Raw genomic sequence first — 17075 nt, 5'->3', positions numbered from 1 at the left:
AAGGGATCCATCAGATGTTTTATCACTTTTCTGTGATAAAATCACAGAAAAGTGATGTTCTGTGATTTTATCATCAGTAAGAATCGGGCAAAAGACTTGGGAATTTTCAAGGAAAACAAAATTAGACTTGATTTGGATTTTTGGGGAAAAGAAGTAAGATTTGTTTTAGATTTGGGGCAAAAAAACTTGAGACTTTCCTCTGACTTTCTCCGACAATGGTGGATGTTGTAATATGTTACTCCATCTTTGGCATTCATGATCTTTTGTTGGCGTGTCTCACTCTGTGCTTGCGCTTCTCCTTCATGATATCCTTGGTGTCCTCTGAGACTTTGAGTCAAGCGCATCAAAAACTAAAGAACTTGGATTTCAGGCAAAACACTTGAAATTTCACTTTGGTTTGGGGTTGAAGGCTTGAGATTTGACTTGGACTTGTAGAAGCAAGATAGAAGTTGTAAAATGTGGATGGACAAAACAGTGTGGGGAAAAAAACAGACATTTTGTACTGATTTTAACCATTTTGACTATCCTTTGCTTTACTTCAAGAAAACTTCTCTACCTGTCAGCCGGTTTTATTGTTAAAGGCCTTCAGAAAAGAAATAAACGACAGACAATTGACAATTATTTTCTGAATTATTGTAATCCAAAAACTTTAAACTGTGGTGTGCCGCTGTGATTTGTCACCTCTATTAGAGTCCTTGACAGATGATAGTCGGTAAGCTTTTCTCTTCAATGTTCAAACTCTGACCTCACATAAAGCATAGTAATAAATCCCACTGTTTTCAACAGCGGAAACCTCAACTTCCATGTAGAAAAAAAAAAAAAAGATTGTTGTCTTTTCACAAAAATCCAGCTTTGGTTTCCTCAGGCTGCCTGGATCCGTGTTGGCCTTTTGGTCTTCACTTTGTATCACAAGAAGTAATTGCCTCTTGTATTGTCCCTGTTGTCCATCAGCATGCATAATGAAGCGTAATGGTAGATAGTTTGCTGATGCATTGCCTCTTAAAGCCAAGGCAAACTAATCCAATCCCACTAGTTCATGCAACATTTACAGTGTTCTGTGTTGGCATAATAAGATGCTCACACCTCTTGCTGCACTCGAGCAAACACTTCTGCAGACAAGAGCTCGAGCGAATGCACTCCAGCACAAACGCAAACACACATCGACTGTAGAGCTGCTGAAGGCGGACGGGTTTTATTTCCCATTAAACCCGTTTCCAATAAAACATTTTTCAAGAGAGGGCACATCATCAAACAAGACGCACACAGAAGAGCTGCAGTGATTCTGGGGTTGGCGCAAACATCTGAGACTTTCAGACGTTCTTCTTTTCAGTTCTCTTTGATTCTCCATCCTCCATTTGTTTGTCTGTCTGTCGCTTTTGGTTTGTGTTTTTGTTTGCGTATGTGAGCAAAGCAGACTGTAAAGGGTAAACAAGAAATCAATTAAATCGAGCCATCCCTGCTTCAAAAGCCACGCAATTAGTCCGTGAGATTTAAATGTGATGTGTGGCACATACGCGCAGCAGTGCATTGTTTTTCTGCACATAAACGTTGCACAGAATAACAAAAGTACGTTCTTCCCCTTAAGTTGTTCATATTTTGTCACACTGCAACCACATGTACTTGAATTCCTCTTCACTCTGGTTCTCATAAACAAAATCTAGTTCAACCTTCTGCCTTCAAAGTATTAACAACTAGATATTTTTGCTGTAACGGCATTGGAGATCAAAATTGTATCAAGAACAATTAGCAAAGCAGAAATGTCAAGGATGAAGTCGTGAAGAAATGTAAAGACCTGCTTGCCAGCTTATAAAACAATAACTCAAGCTTTGAACATTTCATAGAGCGTCATCCAAAAATGGAGCGAGTATGGCATATCTATCTTCAGACCTACAGAGACCAGGTGTAGAGAGCATTAATTAGAGAAGGAGCCAATCTCTGGATGAGCTGTAGACATGTTCATCTGAAGGTGTCTCAGAAATCTGACCCTTGTGAAAAATGGTGGAAAAATAAAGCCAGCATAGAAAGAGAACCGTTAAAACCAAGCAATCAGCAAAAAGCTACACGAGGGATGCAGCAAACCTGTGGAGACCCAACTGTGGTGTTCGAAACGTTATGTCGAGCAAGAAATGCTATGCTTGGACGAAATCCAACACTGTAAAATGACCTTAAATACACTGTTTCCACAGTTAACAATTCAATCAATCAAAAAGAAACGCTTTYGATTCAGGCGCAGTACTAAAGAAGAATAAAGTGCAAGTGTTCAGACCAGGCTCTTATACCATCTTATAACAGAAGAAATCTCTTAATAACTGAAGCTCTCTGTTCTGCAGTAAAGGGTAAGGAGCTTGTTGCTCTTCTGAGCAGACCGGGTGTCGTGTAGAGGGTTCCTGGTGTTACATCGGATCCCCTCCATGTCTCTCCAGCACAGCTCCCACTGAGTCCACCCCCCTCCTCATCACAGGAACACTCTTCCTAATCAGCTTACCCAGCTGGTTTCTGTACCTCAGGGTCTCCCTGCCCCCCCCCCTTAAGCGGCAGCATGGTGCTGTGGTGATAATGTCATTCACTAGAACAGGGGAGTTGATTATAGTTGATGTTCAAGCAGGACAACTACACTAAACACAAAACCAGAGCTGCAGGAAAAAAAGTGATCTAGTCAAAGTCTAGACTTAAATCTTATCGAGAATCAGTACTTAAAAACCGCTCTCCACACAATGCAATCCGACAAAATGTATCCTTTTCCTTCCACCTCAAAGTTTTACACGATTTGCGTCGATCACAGAAAACGCAAACGAGAAACGGTGAAGCTTGACGCCACGTGGCGCTGTGTGAAGTCTTTCCGAGCGGCATGCAGCTTCCCAAAAGATGAACCTTACTCTTTCTCTTCTTTCTTCCTTTCTGGTGTATTTTAGGAATTGAGACATCCTTCATTACGTGCTGCGATCGATTTCCAGATCTCGTGGACAGAGGGGAGCGGAGACGAGGAGGCACGCTCTCAGGCAAACTGCACGCAGTTGCCGCACAACTGAAATCCATCCTGAGAAACATTTCATTAGGAGGCATCCCTCATAAATCTGTCAATATTAATTTTGCATTATAAGGTTTAGGCACCCACATAATGAGCTCAAAAGCCACTTGCACCACAATATGCTTTGCCCAGACAATGACCTGCAGGCATCTTTGGCAGTAACTTCTCCCTTAATTGCCAGGTTAGCCTGACAAATGAAAAAAAAAAAAAAGGCGATGCCTTTGTAGAACGCAGTGGCTCAGCCCTGCAAACGATGCAGGAGGAGTGAAGAATGTTTATAGTTTTGGTTTGATGTAAAAAAAAAAGATCTGTTTAGATAAAGTTTTGTTGCACTGTTACCACATGTGCCGCAAAGGTTATTAAACCACCACGTGTAAATGCGTCCAGCCTACCCAGTGAGATATATTTAAGTGTAGACGTGTGCCAGAGTGGCAAATTATTCCTGCTCAGAAGAAAAAATAAAATAAAATTGTGCAAATAATGTTGACGTGAAATATGAAGCTCAGCATATGGTTTGAGTGGGCTACTAGCCCCCTGACTACTTTATGCTTGATTTATTTTGTTATAAATGTCTAAACATGCTGCAACAACCCAGGTTTTTATTGTTTCATTATAATGTATTCATGAGATTTGGCAATTTCTCTCGAAGGTTTCTTGTTCAGTGTGTTGCACGGCAGCCTTGTGGGCGGCGGGTGAACTGCATTTCTGGACAAAGCGTTTGAAAGAAATGCTGCAAAGAGCCTAAAGACGTACGGTGCTTAAAACTCAATAAACTGCCTCGAGTGAGTGTGTCACTTGAGTCACTGTCAGCAAAGTCAGAAACGTATTTAAACACCGAGTGAGAATACTGCAGCCGTGCTGCTGCGTGTTTTTGTTTGCCGTGCTCTACAGGGAAGCAGATGCATGTTATAGAAAGAACACCTCTCGCAAAATGTGTTGAAATATGTTACTTGAATTGACTAATCTATTGTTAAAAATAATGCCGGGGCGCACAATGCTCTCAATATATAATGGCCCCTACTATCTGGTGACTCATGCTGCATGGCAGCACTGCACCAAGAAAGAAAATGGAGCAATTTTCTTTTGTACCGTTTTTTTTCTCCCCCCTTTCACTCTGTAATCAAACACCGAAAGAGAAAATAACCTTAAAAAATGTTTTTAAATCACTTCCCTCTAATTGCATTTGATTTGCATATGACTCCTATAGTTCTGGAATATTATCATGAATTAACAACGACACAGGAAAATGAAAGTGCATGCATTGCTTGCATTATTAAATCGAACGGTCCATGATAAACTTAAAATAATAATAATTAAAAAAAATTCAGTAGCTGTTCCTTCATGCAACTGCTTAGCAACAAGACACGCTCTTTATGCTTAAACATGCTACAATAATATAAATCGCAGTTATTATTAGGGTCATAACATTCAGCATGCAAGATACAACAATGTGTGTCCAAGAGAACAAGACTTTAGCTGTGTTTGGGAATAGGAATGGTGGAGAATGAGCTTTTTATGATAACCTTGAGAAACACGACGTAATTAATATTTCAAACAGAGGAGCGACAATTATTACAACTACGGGTGCTAAAATAAGAAAGGAGTTAAAAAGTGTTATTAAATGAGGATGGTGGCCGTGGCTCCCTTTGTTTCTAAACTCAAACTGTCTGTGGGTTTTTGTTCCGGCATGTTTGAGGAGGTAAGAATGTGCAATAAAACTCTGATATGGATCAAAAAAGTGACTTCGTCTAAAAAGCTTTTGTCTTGGTTTGGTTAAAGTAAACTCTGATGCGGTTACAACGCCTTCTATGTGAATGTCTTCTATATGAATGTCTTCTATGTGAATGTCTTATATGTGAATGTCTTATATGTGAATGTCTTCTATGTCAATGCCGTTGCTTTTGGCACGGTCTCCAAAAGCGGGAAGCGGACAACAGCGCGGGACATTCAGTTTTGTCTTCACGCATTTTAACATTTCGATTTGTGCAAAATGTATATATGCACTCATGCAAAGTAAGAATCGCTCATTGTCATTAATAATTGTTGTTCAGCAAACTCAAAATACCCTAATACATGTCAAAAAGTTCAGTTGTTAAACCAGAAACCCAGGACAACTAGATCTTTTCCTGTTTGGTGCCACCAGGCATCAGGATTTTAAAACTTTATGAGATTTTGAGGACACAGAGTATATTTCATAAAAGATGTTTGACGAAGGCTAATCTAGTCCATCGTATACTTTATTAGACTTTGAGAAGAATATTAAACATTGTCATCTATTGACCGAAGTCCTCCACCTTCTACCTGCAGAACACCGTCACAATGAACAACTGAATCCCTTTGAGAGGAAAAAAATGAAGCAGTTCTCCCCTCTCAGGTCATATTCCTCCCTTTTAATTTGATCCGAAAAAATGATCACTCGTCAGAAGCAGAGGAGGTAAGACACACATAACAGGAATCAGTGCATGTGTGACAGAGACATGAAAGCCGCAGACACATAAAAATACTCAGAACATTTTAGGAGTTTGAGGGAGAAGCCACGTCTTTCAGTTCTTGATTGGCAGCTGGTTATTAAGACACTGGTGGTCAAATTAAATCTGGAAACGTTAAATTAAAAGTAGCATATCGGCACGGAAATATCACAAGAAACGATCCCCAGCTGAGCATTCACAAAGCAATAAATTGCCTGGATGATTGGTTATTAAAAAAATATATATGAGAAATTAGCTTTCAATAATATCCATCACAGCATGCAGCTTTCTGACAAAGTGACGAAGTGAATTTGAGAAAATCAAACTGCTATTTGAAATTTTAAAAAGTAAATTTTTTAAAATATTGAATATCAATTTGAAAACGAATGTTTCTGAGAATTTTTATAACACATTTCACCAGTCGTTGAGCTCCTTCTGCCTTCACGGCTCCGACCAACGACGTTCGGGGCGAGAAAGCGTGTTCAACATGGACGATAGTGATCCCGTGAATGCACAGATCAAGGTCTCCTCGTTCCGGTGATTAAGCATCCTAACAAACGCATGTTGGAGGACGGGCCTTATCACCCAGGTCCACACAGAGCTCTTTCCATATCTATCACTCTCAGATGGCCAACCTGCGCCTGCCATGTGCTGCAGGCTGCAAAATAAAAACACCACAGGCGTCGCCTCGGCGCTCCGCTTGGCTTGTACTTTACTTTTCTTTCGGCCTCCCCCGTCATGAAACAAATCATTTCACAGCTTTGGAGGAAAAAAAACAAAAGTTTGAAATGCCTTATCACTCCTGGACAACTAGCTGGTGATTAAATGAAAATATATAAAAAAGAAAGAGAGGGAAAAAAGAGCTCTGAGGATTTCTGCCGTTTGCTTGACAAACCTGTTTACCTTGCTTCCAATTAAAATTCTCGAGCACTTCAATGTGTTTTTGTTTTTGTTTTTCCAGGGGCATTCCTTCGCGAGCAAAAAGAAAAGAAACTCCACCAGAAGCATTTGTGCAGCTTGAAATGAGCAACACATTTTCATTTTGCCTAATCTTTAGACGTTGTTCGTCTTTGGAGGAAAACACTCGCGTTTAGAACAATTTCCGTTTTCAAGCAAAAAGCTCCAAATTGATTTGCCACCTGGTCTGAGTCTTTTCCCCAGTTAACTAATATTAAACTTATTATGCAAATGAATTAGAGGTGGGACTCGATTGAAATGTTTAATTGAGTTAATTGCGAGGTCTACCATTAATTAATTGCAATTAATCACATTTTAATGGAAAACATGGAGAAAATTATTTTCAATTTGAAAAGGCTTTTCGCTGCTACATGCTACATCGAATGCACGAGATATTTATTATTTTTAATATTTATTTAGATTATTCAACCATCAGATTTCAAGTTTAGTTTTAATATGTGATGTAAGCAAGTTCAATAGCTGAAGAATGCATATGGAAAAAGTGATGACCTTAGCATTTACATAAAGCAAATAAATGACGTTTTTGGGTTCATCTGAGTGAAAATTCTCTCCAAACGAGATTTTAAAATGAAAACCTCATCAAAAACAAACGTACCATACTACAACTTTGGCTGTGGATTTTTTATTTATTTATTTTTTTCCATTTTGAAACTAATAACACAAGTATAATCATCTGATGCAAGTTGTGTTTGTATGTTGCAACTTCACATTAGGTATACTTTTGCAACAGAAAGGTAATTACTGATCACTCTACTAACATCAAGTGACATATATGGAATCAAATATTTCTTTTACTTGGCTGTTTTTGAAATTTATGAAAAATAGACTGAACATGTCACCGAGAACAAATATTCTGTCACCGGAATCGATGGAGAGTTTTAACAGGTGACACTGAGGAGAACGACAGAAGAGAGAGAAAAGAGATTTCTGGATGCTCCTGCTGGTTTCTTGATTGATGACGGGAACTTTCTTTTTTATTTTTTTTAAGCTTTCGTCTAGAAAATGTCTATAATTTAGGGAAATTGTGAAGAAACGACAAAGGGTAGAATGACACAGAGTTTGAAAGGTACAGGCTGACTTAAAGATAAAGAAAAAAAAGAGAAGGCCCCTTACCTCAGAGTGAACGTCTCCACGGTGGAGTAGGGCGACACGCTGATAAAGGCAGACACGGTCTCCCTCTGCCTCATGGGCATGGCCGGGACCATGACCATGAAGTTATCATCCAGCCAGTGCTCTTTCAGAGGCGGCTCCTTGGGGTTCTTGTAAAGCCTCACGCCACCGATCCTCCTCAGCGGGGTGGAGGTGTAGGTACCAAACAGCCCTTCTTGATTGGAGCGGATGAAGCTGTCCTTTCTGGACTCCTCAGAGTGGCACTCTCCTGCTTCTGTGGACCGCAGCAGATAGTAGAGCTCCACCGGGGTGCCCTCGGACACTTCTGCGTTCCTCTGCCGCCCCGGCACCACACTGGGGGGGCTGAACCAACCGGCCAGCGGCTCCAGCTCGGCCACACACAGCCCGAGCTCCCCTTTGAGCTGGCAGGCGCCGCGGACCTCCTGGGTCTCGTGGAAAGCGAACATGTGCACGCAGGGCAGCTTGTCGATGGTGCTGTAGTCGTCCCAGTCCCTGCCGGCGATGTAAAACAGCACCTGGACTTTGGGCTTGGCTAAATGAATTTGCGTGTTCATGATGAAGGTCTGTACCTTCCAGTTGAAGGTGAATAGCGAAGAGGCAGGGAATGTCCCGGGACTCTGCAGGAGCTCCAGAGGGACAGGCTGCTCCACTGAGAGAGGCCCGTAGCTGGCGTTCACCGACGGCAGGTTTCTGGTGTGGTAGACGAAGAAAGCCTCAGTCCGCGAGGTCAGGCTAGAGTTCCTCATGAAGTCCTGGTTGGCTTCCTTGAGGAAAAAACCCAACTCTGTGTTTAGCAGCTGATAGTTGACAGGCAGGTATGTGGGGAAGGAGGAGTATCTCTGCAAGGCCTCCAGGACTCGACAGTCTGCCCCTGGAAGTAAGAGGAGAAAAAAGCCGGGTTAGGATCGGCTCACTTCAACATCGCCGTCTCTGGCAAGCCCTGCACAAAACGTCTTAGGTGGAATGTTGAGGACGAGGGGAGAGCTTGCAGCAAAAAAATGTTTTTGTTATCCATTTCATAAACTAAATATGAGCCTAAATAAAAGATAGTCTTATAATATTTGTCAATAATAGTCCTGAATATTCGAAAGCTTTGTGTTTTCCTGAAAGAGGTTCCAGCGCAAACATTAATACTCTGAGATTTCATTGCCTCTGAATGAACGGTAAATTCCTTCAGCACATCAATTTCTCAAACTGAGCCAAAGAAATAAAAAAGGTGTGTTTTTATCAGTTCCAATAAGGAGTTTTCAAAATAGGTGCGCGAATGAATTGATAAAAGCAACACAATGCGCTGTGTACATTTTTTTTAATCATTTAAAATCTGTGCAACTCCTTTATGCCTTGACAATAAAGAACAGGATCAATGCTGTTTGTACCAGAGTGATTTATGGATATAATTTACATCTAAAGAGGCCAGAGAAACAAATATACAAGACTCTGGAAAGTTGAAGTTGTGCATGAGGAGTTTTCGTCCTGTAGTCCTTCGCTTTTCCACTTGTCCAGGATTGTTGTCTCATCTTGCTGGACAGTAAATCCTCACCCCACTCTAAATGATACTGCTGCCTTTAACAGATTTTCTTCCAAACCAGCCTTTTGTTTAAGGCTTTCCTATCATCACTTATCACAATGCATTCACACAGCATAATGCCCTGTTTTCTGTAACACAAAGCGTTGTGAATGGCGACCAAAAAAGTTTAAAGTTGGCCTCATCTGGCTAATGTTTGCCGTGTCTCCTGCATGGCTTGTGGTAAATTGTAAATAGCACTAATTGCTTTATTTGGTTAATTCTCCACAGTGGCTGGATTTGTGGATTACCCAAATAAAATAAAACATTGTTTAACCAAGAATAATGACAAGTTATCGGTATTTGTACACGGATCATATTATATCTCACAAAGAGCTCAATTAAATGTCCTCCCCATGTATAAAAGACACACACACACACAGACACACATATATATATATATAACCCTGCTTCAGACTTTCTCACAACCTCGTCCCTGACCCGTCTGGTGTGTGGTCCTTGGTCTTCATTGATGCTGTTTGTTCACCAGTTTTCTCCAACAAATCTCCTAGGACTTTTACAGAAAAGCTGGATTTACGCAAGCAAGGTAAATCTCACACAAGTGGACTCTATTTGACTGTCCAAGCCGACTTCTGACGACTTTATTTGGGCGTATCAGAGTAAAGAGTCAAACTTCATATTCTCTCTTTTGCCACATAATTATTCACTGTTTGTGTTAGTCCATTGCATGAAATCACAATAAAAGATGAGGAGGTTTGTGTTTGTAATGAGACCAAAATGTAAAAATAAAATGAGATAAAATTCTGACTACTTGACAGTCCGATTTGTCGACATTGAAGCCACCGCAGGGTCACGCTCCGGTACACACGCACAGATTTCCCCTGTTTATTTTCCTACCTTTTGCACTACTGGCTGAGAAACCTTACATCAAAGTTGACGTGAAGATGGTTTTAATCTCTTTAAGAGCGGAATTTGACCTTCTTCTCACAATCAATCCTCAATTTGATTACACTCCCGTCAGCGGACTCCCGTCTCCGTACTAGCAAGCTGGAGTGTTTCCCTCTAGCGATCGTCCCTGTAAATCAATGTCCAAACAGGTAAGAAATGTGTCATGAATTTTCTGATTCATGGTGCTCCTCCAGACCTCTGTACTGCTGCTGCCCCGGTGAGAGATGCATAGGGAACCAGCTGAGCCTCAGGTTTTGAGCATATTTGGACCAAATTCAAATCCAAATCACTGGAGTGCCTCTGGGTACAGATCTAGCTCTTCTGAGGAGCTGAACAATGCAGGGTGATTTGTATTTTTTCCTGAACAAGCAGGGGCTTTGTGTCAATTGTTGGCACAAGGCATTGTTTCAGCCAAGACATTACAGTGAGGCTAAATGAAAAGCTCTACAGCAGTCAGAAGTCAGGAAGAAATCCATCCTGCGGTTTTGGAAGCTGTACCATTAAATTAAATCCAATGAAAAGGTTCTCATGTCTCTATTATGGGAAAGGAAAAACTTCTCTTGATAGAGTTCAGTTTGTTTTTTTTGTTTTTTCCAAACCGAAGTGCAATTTATTGCAATCAACTTGAAAAACACGTCTCATTGTCAAAGCGCAGAGAACAATGTATGTTAAATGATCTATTCTTTTTAGACGCTGAAACTTTGTTTAACTGATTTCCACATTTCACCGCGTGCGCCGCAACGTCAACAGACTAAACACACGAACCAAGCACAAAAGTAGCAGTAGAAGCCGTGACAGCTGAGGGGGGAAACATTGATCATCTTTCCAGCGAGCATCGTTGTGCTGGTGAAATTCGGGTTTTGTCATCTACGTGGATGTCACTCTGACATATCTGCATTGTTGAACATTAAAGACCTGCAACATGCAATTATCCAATTTCTTTGAAATGTGTTTGAAAGTGTGAGCGAAGGTGACAAAAACAAGCATTTTGCCTCACATAAACACCACTTCTACAAAAGGAAGTCTTCAATAAAAAAAAATAAAAAATCTTGGCTTGAGTGGGAGCTTGAGCTGTTTTTCAATAAATCTTTACACATTTCGCAAGTGGTCACGACCCATCCGTCATCTATGCACACCTGTCCTTGGTGCCTGTCTCCAGCAGTCGTTGGGTGAGAGCCTGTTTGCATATTTAATGTCAATTTGGAGAGATGAATAAATCTAACTTCATGTTTTTGGACTGTGAGCGGCAGTGCCAAAGGTCCACACATCCAAATAACACCCTGCCCGTACAGCACCAAGTGACTGGGGTGGGGGTACCATTAAATCTTGCCTGTGAAAAATTATTAGAACTAACCATAACATTATATTTAAATATAAATGTGTGAAGCATTTTAATAGGATAAAGGCTAAGCAAAATGAAAGTAAAAAAGAAAAAAATGGTTGAGAAAGATGAATCTCCTCCTCCAGTCTTCTCTCCCACTGGTTCGCTCTGTGCTGTAATCTCAGACAGACACCTGAATGTGAACGCAACCTCAAAAAGAGTCGGGGCAGAAAAGAGAAAAATGAGAGGAAACGGGAAGACTCATTCACACGTCACTCGCCCTTGTCCAACTTTAATTAAACCAGTCCGTACCAGTACAAAAACTCCACCTGGCTGGCATGTGACTCTAAGTGGAGTGACTCTGTGTCCGGTACTGATCCAGCCATGGCCCGTCCATCTGGTCCTCCAAGAGTCGCTCTCTTATTTCATCATCCCATAAAACCCATGAAAAATCTGTCTTCTGACATTTCTTGGCTCGGCTTCCGCTTTATGCTTCTAGGTTTCAGCTTTCCTTACCTTCCCTATTTCTCTGAGCTCTGAACATCTTGAACTTTTAAGTACCCCAGGTAGCTACAGTTATGAAAAACTTACAAAACTGGGAGATAATGAGCTCCTGGTAGCTTCGACCTACAGTATATTCTTTTCCAGTTCTTGACACTGAGTACATGTCTTTCCCCCCTCTCAACTCCCAGCATGTTTCATGCAACGCTGTTGACTATTTGCAACAAAAATGTTTTATGTTTCTGTGACCATGCCCAGATATCTAAGCCAGCGGTCCTCAAATCCAGGCCTGAAGTTCCTGTGTCCTGCAGCTTTTAAATGAGCCCCAGGTTCAACACAATCAAACGGCTGAATCCCCTCCTCGGTGTGCAGTCAGGTTTCTCCAGAGTCGCGCTAATGACCTGATTTTTTGACACAGGTGTGTTGAAGCAGAGACACATCTAAAGGGACACCGGCCCTTGAGGCCTGGATTTATGGATTCGCGATCTAAGCAATTTCAAGAGTGCTGCATCCCTCTGAGAGACCTTTTGGCAACTTTTGGACTTTTCAGAGTCAGTTAAATATATATAAATATAAATATAGCCTCAAGAAAAAAAGCTGCTTAACAACTACGCACACCTTGATAAAGGGTGTTGACCTCCTCAGGCCTCATCATTCAGATACACATCACCTGCAATGCATAAATCCATTAAAACATTCAAGTTTCTCCAGCCTAAAACCTTATGATGCGGTTAAAATACTTGCTTGCCTAGAAACTGCAGTGTAGTTGTGTGTGATAGCATGAGGAGAAACTTATTTTCTTTCTATAAATGTCAAAGGAACGTTGCCTCTTGTTACTGCAGCTCCCAATGGTGCGAGACCTCTGAAACTGTAACCTGCCCTATCGTGATAAAAGATACAAAGGCAACTACTTTGTTTAATCCTCTCTTGCTAACTTGTCACTGACTGGCTTCTACAATCTGCCTCCACATGTGAAGAAAAATGCCGAAGTTCAAAGCAGCCATCAGAAAAGGAGGAGGAAGGGGACTGGAGTGAGTCTGAACGTGCGATTGTTGTCGGTGTCAACAAGCTGCTTTGAGTATTTAAAAAAAAATAAAAAAGAAACTATCTAGTGAGCAGATAGTTTCTTTTGTATGGATGAAAATATCTTGTTGTCTGATGTCAGAGGAAAATGTGCAGACTGATACAAGATGATAGAAATGTCACGATCTTTGAGACGTTTTTGACATTTTTGGGACGTTTTGTGTTTTGCTTTATTTTTAGAGTTTTCCCTCTTGGCTTCCCAAATTTAGTTAATTTTTTGGTTTTAAGACTTGCCATGCTTTCGGTTCTGTGGTGTAATATTTAGCATGTTTTTAACATTCCTCCTCTCTCCCTCGTTTCTTGTGAATTCATTTAATGACGGCGGTGTCACCGTCGGTGGTATTTTGAGGTCCTGTGTAGGCCAGCGTTGGCATTCTGATGGTGTTTTCTATGTTTTATTAGTGATTGTTTAGTTTGTTCCTTGTGTGTTATGACAGCTGTCAAAAGTTACTGCTTTAAATGTATGTAAATTTGAGAGAGCAGGTGCTTCTAGGTGACTGGAAGAGCTAGGCTGCTCACCTAAGAGGAGGTGATGCTGCTGTGGGGCACCCATCATTCATCTTCTACTCACTCCAACTATCTACGCTTTACCTGTAGAGGGCCTCTGTCAACATTGTACATTCAATATTGTTCATTTTTGGCTCAAGTTTTTCTCTGGTTTAATTTAGTAAGGTGGGTAAGTTACTTTAATTTGCTTTATTTATTTTTGAAATGCATGAGGATTTAGCAGATATTTCCCTTTTGTTTGTTGTTGTGACATGAAGTTACACTCAACTCCTTCTCAGTACTGAAATCTGAAAAGAAAAGTGTACTTTTACATACAAATCATTGTAAAATAAAATGATACAACTGTATTTTGTGACTGGTTGAGGACGGATCAACTTTATGTCCCGACTACCTTTAAACTGGCCATAACACCTGATTTAGCCACTACCCTCCCTCAGTGTCTCAGCTGTCTCCCATCTGTTCACCACTCGCCCGAATAGCATTCTAGTGCATCCCTAGGGATGCACCAATTTATCCGCCAGCCGATTTCTCTAATTTTGGGAAATCTGTGATCGGCCGATTTTTACATGCAAAGCCGATCTTATCCACCGATTTTGTCTACCTCGGCAAAGGTATTTAAATCAACTGTTATCTTCTGTGAGAGAGGTTTGACTAGTAGACCGGCCCACCAGTTCAGGTCTATAGTTAACAGTAGTCATCCCACTGTTGGCAACTCATCAACATTCTTGCTACATTTAGCAACATTTTAGACAAAAAAAAATTGGTATCGGCCAAAATCAGAATCGGCAGGTCAGGATTTTTAATAGATTGGTAATCGGTGATGGGCCAGAAAACGGCAATCGGTGCACTCTCTGGTTTAAACGCCTCTTGGTTTTCTCAGTCTGTCTAATGTTTCCTTCTTCCTCATGCTCCTCCCGTGAATTATTACTTTGGATTTCCTTTTGTCTCTAGTTTATTGAAAGGTTTTGATTTTTCAAGTTCAAGTAACAGTTTATTTGTTCAATGAACTACTTATTATCACTAAAGTATGCAGAAAGTCTTGACGCAACAAGTTGATCTTCAAAGTACAGGACTGCAGCAGGATGTGGTCGCACTGGATGTCATTTCTATCAGCCAAAGACAGAACGCTGAGGCTACAGTTTATGCAAGCTCACCAAAATCGGACAGTTTACCGATTGGAAAAATCAATTAAGATCTGATTCCAGCCGATTAATTCAAATGTCAGGATATTCAGCACAAGTGGGATGTTCTGCTGCGGCTTAACACAGAGAGAACTGCCAGCGTATGGCTTCAAAATAAAAGCTGTGATTTCAGATTTTCATGTCAAATTAACCGTTTATGTTCCAGTAAGCAACTGCAGAGAGGTCCGAGATATCCGAAGAGCAGAATGAGGACGAGGTGGTAAAGAACGCCCAGACCTGAGCGAGAGTGTCATTATAAATGTTGAGTAACACAATAAACTAGTTTAAGACTGGCTCGAGAAAAAATTACTAAGCGCAAATACTCTTCCAAACTTCCAAGATCCCATTTCAATCACATATTCACAGGATATGCTGGAACACTTCTGAAAGGCTGCAAAAAAAAAAAAAAAAAACGCATCCTGCAATCGACATCCCTAAATGCACTACCAGCGTCCTTGAGTCAGAAACTCCAGGACATCCATACAGGCAACATGAGAGCAAAATAAGAATGTCAATTTAATTTTTATTCATCACCACAACACTAAAACAACTAGAAGAGCAATCTTGGTCCAGGAAGAAAGATTTTAGACAAACTTCTGAGTGTATTGGCTGTGTGGAAGAAAGGCAGCGCAGCCAATCTCGTTCTGCAGAGCAAGATCTAAGTGTACAGCCATCTCCTCGTAAAATGAAAAGTCAGTCAAGTGGAAAACGGGAAATGGAAGGGAAAATGGAAACCCCACACAATTCAAGACCTTAATGTGTCTCCACTAAAGTGCTACAAGTATCTTAAAAAATATATTAAAACAAGTGTAATTATCAAACTATGTAGTGAAAACAGTTCGTTGCACTCAGTGAACAATTTCAGTCATAAATTAAACAGTTAAAACCAAAACGAAATATCATCACACAGGCAGATTCTGCAACATGTTTTAGTTTATGGATGCCCACGCATTCGCCTGTCACAATCACAAATTTTGCTGGATGACAAATCGTCCGAGAAGTTATTGCGATAAACACTAACATTGTTTTGAGACCATTTTCGAGTAACATAATAGTAATAGTGGCATAAAAATGCAAGAACATGTTCTCAAAGATCCACAAACTTTAAATTCTGATGAACATTTAAACACTGGAACTGGAAAACATTTTAAATATCCAAAAGAAATATAGAAACAAGTGAATTAACTTTTGAAGTCGCTGTAAACAAAATTATCTTTCTAAAAAGGGATATTTGAGACAAAAACACCAAGCTGAAGATTTTTATAAGTCAGTTTTTGGCAAAAAGAGAGAATAAAGAGAAAAACAATAAATCGAGCCAATGAAAATTATTGAGTGGAGAACACACTCCAGCAAAAAGATAGCCACTTAAAAATCAAATACTATTAACAGCTAATAGTTATATAAAATAAATCATTCAAAGATACTTAAAATTTTGTTTTTGGAAAGGAGATTTTTTTTTCAAGTGAAGTAATTTCACAGAAAGTACAAGAGTAACATTTGTACATAATTCTATTCTTACAGATCCTAAAATTAGAAATCTTTATTTTGATTCTTGTTGACTAAAGACTTAAACATGAGTTCTGGGCAGCATGTTCTCCTGTGATAGTTGTTTGGTTTAAAACTGTAAATTGTATACACATTTGTCAAGTAAATTCAGTAAAAAATTCCCTAATGGATGCTGATGAATTTACTCCTCCTTACACTTGAAGGTTTGGTGGTGTGGTACCCCACTTTATAGTTGAAATTTAAATACACTAATCATGATCACTAATCATCCTTTCCTCCATGTGTAATTATTCACATCATTATTGCTTTTTTCTAAATATGAGACAATTAACTTGAATATCCCAATGTAAGTCATTTTACCTTAGTGGTAACACAAAGACTTCTGTGAATTCAGGAGCAGCAGAGTTACGTAGCAGTCATTCTGTTTTTCACATTTTGTTTCCAAACACAAACTCCAGGGTATTTTGTATAAAACTATCCATGTCAGTGGATGATTGTTGGGAGACCATAGATCTTTGCAAATGAAATGTAGGCCTTGAAGCATGTCAGTCAAAGATTGTAGAGTATATGGTTTAAATTAAATTATATATACACGATGTTAACGTCGTTATAACTATTCATCTGCACGGTTTATGAAAGCGGTCAAGGGACAGCTTAACTCGGGGCCTACGCATTATATTTAAGCACATCGTTAATTTAGAGGACAGATTTGTTCTGCCTCTATTATTATTCGCCTTACCTTGAGATTTGTAATGTTTCCAAATGGTTAATGAATGTGCTTATTTGTTTCACTTTACATTTCAGTGAATAAAATATATTTTCCAGCAACAGCAAAGATTAGGTCAAAAAACTAATTAGAGGAAAACAATGAGTCTTTCTTTCTGCTTCCACTCACACA

The 17075-nt window shown here is 40.0% G+C and overlaps 1 protein-coding gene across 1 annotated transcript in view; it reads right to left on the bottom strand.

Annotated features, from left to right (window-relative positions):
- LOC103470631 (transmembrane protein 132C-like) overlaps positions 1–17075 on the bottom strand; it is a 160593-nt gene that overhangs the window by 113800 nt on the left and 29718 nt on the right. Inside the window, exon 2 of the mRNA XM_008419240.2 lies at positions 7588–8476. Coding sequence (XP_008417462.1) covers positions 7588–8476 — 889 coding nt within the window. The remainder of the gene's footprint in view (positions 1–7587; positions 8477–17075) is intronic.

This window comes from Poecilia reticulata, linkage group LG9, assembly GCF_000633615.1.
Source record: "Poecilia reticulata strain Guanapo linkage group LG9, Guppy_female_1.0+MT, whole genome shotgun sequence".
Lineage (NCBI taxonomy): Eukaryota > Metazoa > Chordata > Actinopteri > Cyprinodontiformes > Poeciliidae > Poecilia > Poecilia reticulata.
This window is presented reverse-complemented; position numbering and strand designations above follow the sequence as displayed.